Raw genomic sequence first — 3,865 nt, 5'->3', positions numbered from 1 at the left:
GGCTCGACTGGGGGGCGGGCGCTTGGCTGGCTGGCTGGCGTGCCGCCCCCCTCCCCGCCCTCTTTGGCTGCGCCGCGCGGGCTCTATGACCCCGAGGTTCCGAGCGCCGATGACACGGATTCCGAGGCTCAGTTACGGAAGCAGCAGCAAGAGGAGGCGGAGAGGCAGGCGCTCCCGCGGCCGCCGCCGCTGCCGCCGCCGCCACCGGGCAAGAGGAGAGCGCTGCGCGCGCAGCAGCCCCAACTCTGCCTCCCAGCTCTGGCCGACGGAGTTCAGCGGAGCAGGAGGAGCAGGAGCAGCAGGCGCGGAGCGTCGCCGCCGCTGGACAGGCGCCTCGACGGGCAGCCGCTGAGCGGGTCTCTCCGGCGCCCCTCGCTTGCCCAGCCTCCGGCCGGCCGGCCTCCTCTGCCGGCCAGGGGCCGCCGAACGAGCCGGCCAGCAGGCCTCGCTTGCTCCGGAGCAACTCTCTTCTTGGGCTCCGTCGGAGGGGCGCCGCCGCCCAGCCCCGCGCATGGAGAAGCGGGGGAAGCGGGTGGACTGCCCGGCGCTGCCTCCCGGGTGGAAGAAGGAGGAGGTCATCCGGAAATCGGGGCTCAGCGCCGGCAAGAGCGATGTCTACTATTTCAGGTAAAGCCTCTCCATCGGAAGCGCCAGCCGCCCAGCTCGAGTCAGGGCGTGACCCCAGAGGCGGTTTCGTCATGGCCGGGTTCAAAACGCGCAGCAGGAGAAGCGCCACCGCCCTCTGAGCATGTGCAGAGTGAGGGGCTCCCGGGGAGTTCGAGGGTTCGGCACGCCGCGCTTGGGAGTGGCGCTGAAGAGGGCAGGAGGAGTCGTGGCTTTCTGGCAGCGCCTCCTGAGCATGTGCAGAGTGAGGGGCTTCCCTCCTCAGGTGTTCTAGATTCCACACACAGGATATTAGGATAGAAAAGGGTGCAACTTTCAGGCGGTTCCTCTGAAACGTAGTAGACTAAGTTACTCTCCTGCCTCCCAAGTTTCTAGGGAGCTCCAGGTTCCACGTGTCTTAAGTTTTAAGAGTGATTCCCACCCTTTGTGGTGGGAAATTGAAACTTTCTCAGGAATTGGCAACCGGACGCATTTAGTTTTTGAAACAAAGTCTGGTCTGCGTAACTTTGAGTGGCTTTGGGAGATGCACCAATCTGTGCGTTGGTGGCATTCTCTTTTCCTCTTTCCTCCCATTTGCTTCCCTGCGGATGAGTTTGACCAAACTGCGGGAGGCAGTGGAAGACAGGAGTGCCTGGCATGCTCTGGTCCATGGGGTCACGAAGAGTCGGACACGACTAAACAATAACAACAACCATTCCAATAAGGCTTCTTTCCCTCTCTTATTTTCTGTCAGTGTCACCGAACCCACAAAAGGGACTGCTGACTGGTGGAGCCAGGCTAGGCTCTAAACCGGCCTTATGCGGCCTCTGGTGGCCCTACTTTTTATACTTTGCTACTCTGGTCTCTTGGCCTCCCTTTCTGGGGTTCAGAGCAGCAGTTCAGCCTTGGTGCAGCCCTGTGGAGGTATGATAAAACTTCTGCCTGCAGTTTCGCTTGCAAGGGAAAGAGAACCTTTTCTCAAAGTTTCTAGGTAGGAAAAACAAGCCTCACTTCAACAGTAATATCTTTTCTTCCCCCTTTCTCCCCCTTCCGGCTTTGTGCAACACATGCATATCCATAATTGCCAGGCGGAAAGCCCGGATCCTGCAGCCTGGCCAGTTGGAAGGGTTTGGTTTGTTTGGCAAGATCCATTTACGTCCTCCAGACTGCTGCCTGGAAAAGTGACCCCCCCCCCGAAAGCAAAAAAGTCTGCTTTCTCTGCCCTGCCCTGGGTGTGTCTGGACAGCAGGGGCGTAGCCAACTTACTGCTTTTCAGATGTTACGGACTACAATGCCCACCACTCTTGACCACTGGCTGCACTGGCTGGGCAAGATGGGAGCTGTAGTTCAAAACATCTGGAGGGCACCACATTGCCTACATCTGTTGTATGGAGTGGCATTGTCAGGGCTGGAGTCAGCAACGAAAACAACAAATTGCCCGAGACCAGTGCCTAGTGCTCTCAGCAACTTTTTCTAGGAGGTCTTGTCCCAATGAAGCATTTGCGAGGACTGAAGGTCCCAGCCTTCCCAGTGCCCACTAGGACTCCTCCTCTGCAGGGTATTTCTCGCACTATCTCAGGCTCCGCCTGTGCACAACCACCCTCTACTCTGTTTCGTTTCTCTGAGAGATCTGGGGGGAGGGAGCTGGCCACAGCAGCAGCAGGAGACTCCCTGGCTTCTTCGGCAGCCTGTCATCTCTGCTGCTTGCTCCCGCTCTTCTTCAGCCTCTGCTTCTGCCTTGGACTCTGGACTGCTCTCTGCCACAGCCTCTTCCTGCTCACTAAACCCTGTTCCCTCTTCAGCTTCTGAGGCCGCCTCCTCCCAGTCTGATCCCTCTTCTCCCTCTTGACCAGTGACAGGAAGGGGGATGCGGAGGGTGCAGATTGCCCTGGGTGTCATCACGTGTGTGTGTGTGTGTGTGTGTGAGAGAGAGAGAGAGAGAGACAAAACGACAAAAATATGAGGTGTTTTTTTTTAATGGGCTCACGAAACTTTTTAGTTCAGTCAACAAATCTAACGAAATGTGGCTGACACTGGGTGCCACACCGCAGGGGCCAGCACTTACCACGGGGCCTGCAGCGTGCCCGAGCCACGCTTCTCTCCTGGGAGTGGCGTAGTGGCTTGGGTGCCTGCAGGCTCCACGCTGCCTGAAACGGCAGCATGGGGCTTGTGTCTGCCCACCGCCTCTCCCTCAGCCGCCCTACAGCTGAGGGGGAGGCGGCAGAGAGGCTTCACACAGCGCCTTCTCACCCATGCGCGGCTCGCCCAGCCCCTGGCTGCAGGACGCGTGCACCGCACCCGGCACCCGAGTGGCTAGTTACGCCGCTGCTCTTGACCACTCATTGTCGTCCCACCACCAATCCCCTGACTCGTCTTCCCCTGGGGATTCCCCATCACCCCTCTGCGTCCATCCAGTCCTTGACAGACATTTATGTTCCTTCCTGCTGCATGCATGTATCACCCACCCAGGTGACACTTGCTCTTGCTGCTCCTTTGGAACTGTTTGCCTCAACAGTGTGAGCTCCTTGAATGGGGCCGCCTCCTTGTGACCCCTGCTTGCCACGATATGCACCACTGCCTTGAAGCAGCAAGTACAGCTTTCGCTTGCTCTTGCTTTGAGAAGTCAGGCGAACACACGGCAAGAGTAAGCGAGTGGGTACTGGGGTTCAGCAGGGACCCCTGACCATCTACTGGACTTTAATTTCTCTCGATACGTTCTGTTTGCCTGATGTGTTGGTCTATGGAATTACACTTTGTGAGATGTTATATGTTGAATTGTGTTTGAAATAGAAGTTACCTAGTCAAAAACAGCCTGTTACGTTGTGTGTGTTGTTACCGGAGTTGAGGGCTTTGGCATGTGTCTCACAATACTGACCCCTGGCACCGGCCATGGCCTTATATATCTGTGTTATGTTACTTGAGCCATCGTCTGGTGGCATCTTGCCTTGCAGAGAAGGCTACACAGACCAGTGTTCGAAATTCCCCAGGTGTCAGGCGCATTTTGCAACCAAGTGAAGATGTTTTTTCTTCAGGTTTGGTGCCTGGCATCTGTACCATCTGGCTGGCATGCAGAGAAATCTCTAGAGATTTCTTGTTGCTGGTTGTTTTTTTTTAATGTTTCAATGTGTTGTAAGCCGCTTTGAGATTTTTTCCCCTTTAAAAATAAAGTGGTATAGAAAAGAAAGGAAGAATAAGAACGATCAATTTCACTGCAAAAAAAAAAAAAGGTGATTAGACAATCTGTTGTGCTGACTGTAAAAAA

At 55.9% G+C, this 3,865-nt stretch overlaps 1 protein-coding gene across 1 annotated transcript in view; it reads left to right on the top strand.

The window, feature by feature from the left end:
• The first annotated feature begins 364 nt into the window (after positions 1 to 364).
• Positions 365 to 3,865, top strand: part of MBD2 (methyl-CpG binding domain protein 2) — a 63,572-nt gene continuing 60,071 nt past the window's right edge. The window contains exon 1 of the mRNA XM_080973674.1: positions 365 to 627. Coding sequence (XP_080829800.1) covers positions 512 to 627 — 116 coding nt within the window. The 5' untranslated portion in view covers positions 365 to 511. The remainder of the gene's footprint in view (positions 628 to 3,865) is intronic.

Source organism: Podarcis pityusensis, assembly GCF_964106645.2.
Source record: "Podarcis pityusensis genome assembly, chromosome: 11".
Lineage (NCBI taxonomy): Eukaryota > Metazoa > Chordata > Lepidosauria > Squamata > Lacertidae > Podarcis > Podarcis pityusensis.
Note: the sequence above shows the minus strand (reverse complement) of the source record. Positions and strands in the feature narration are given on the sequence as shown.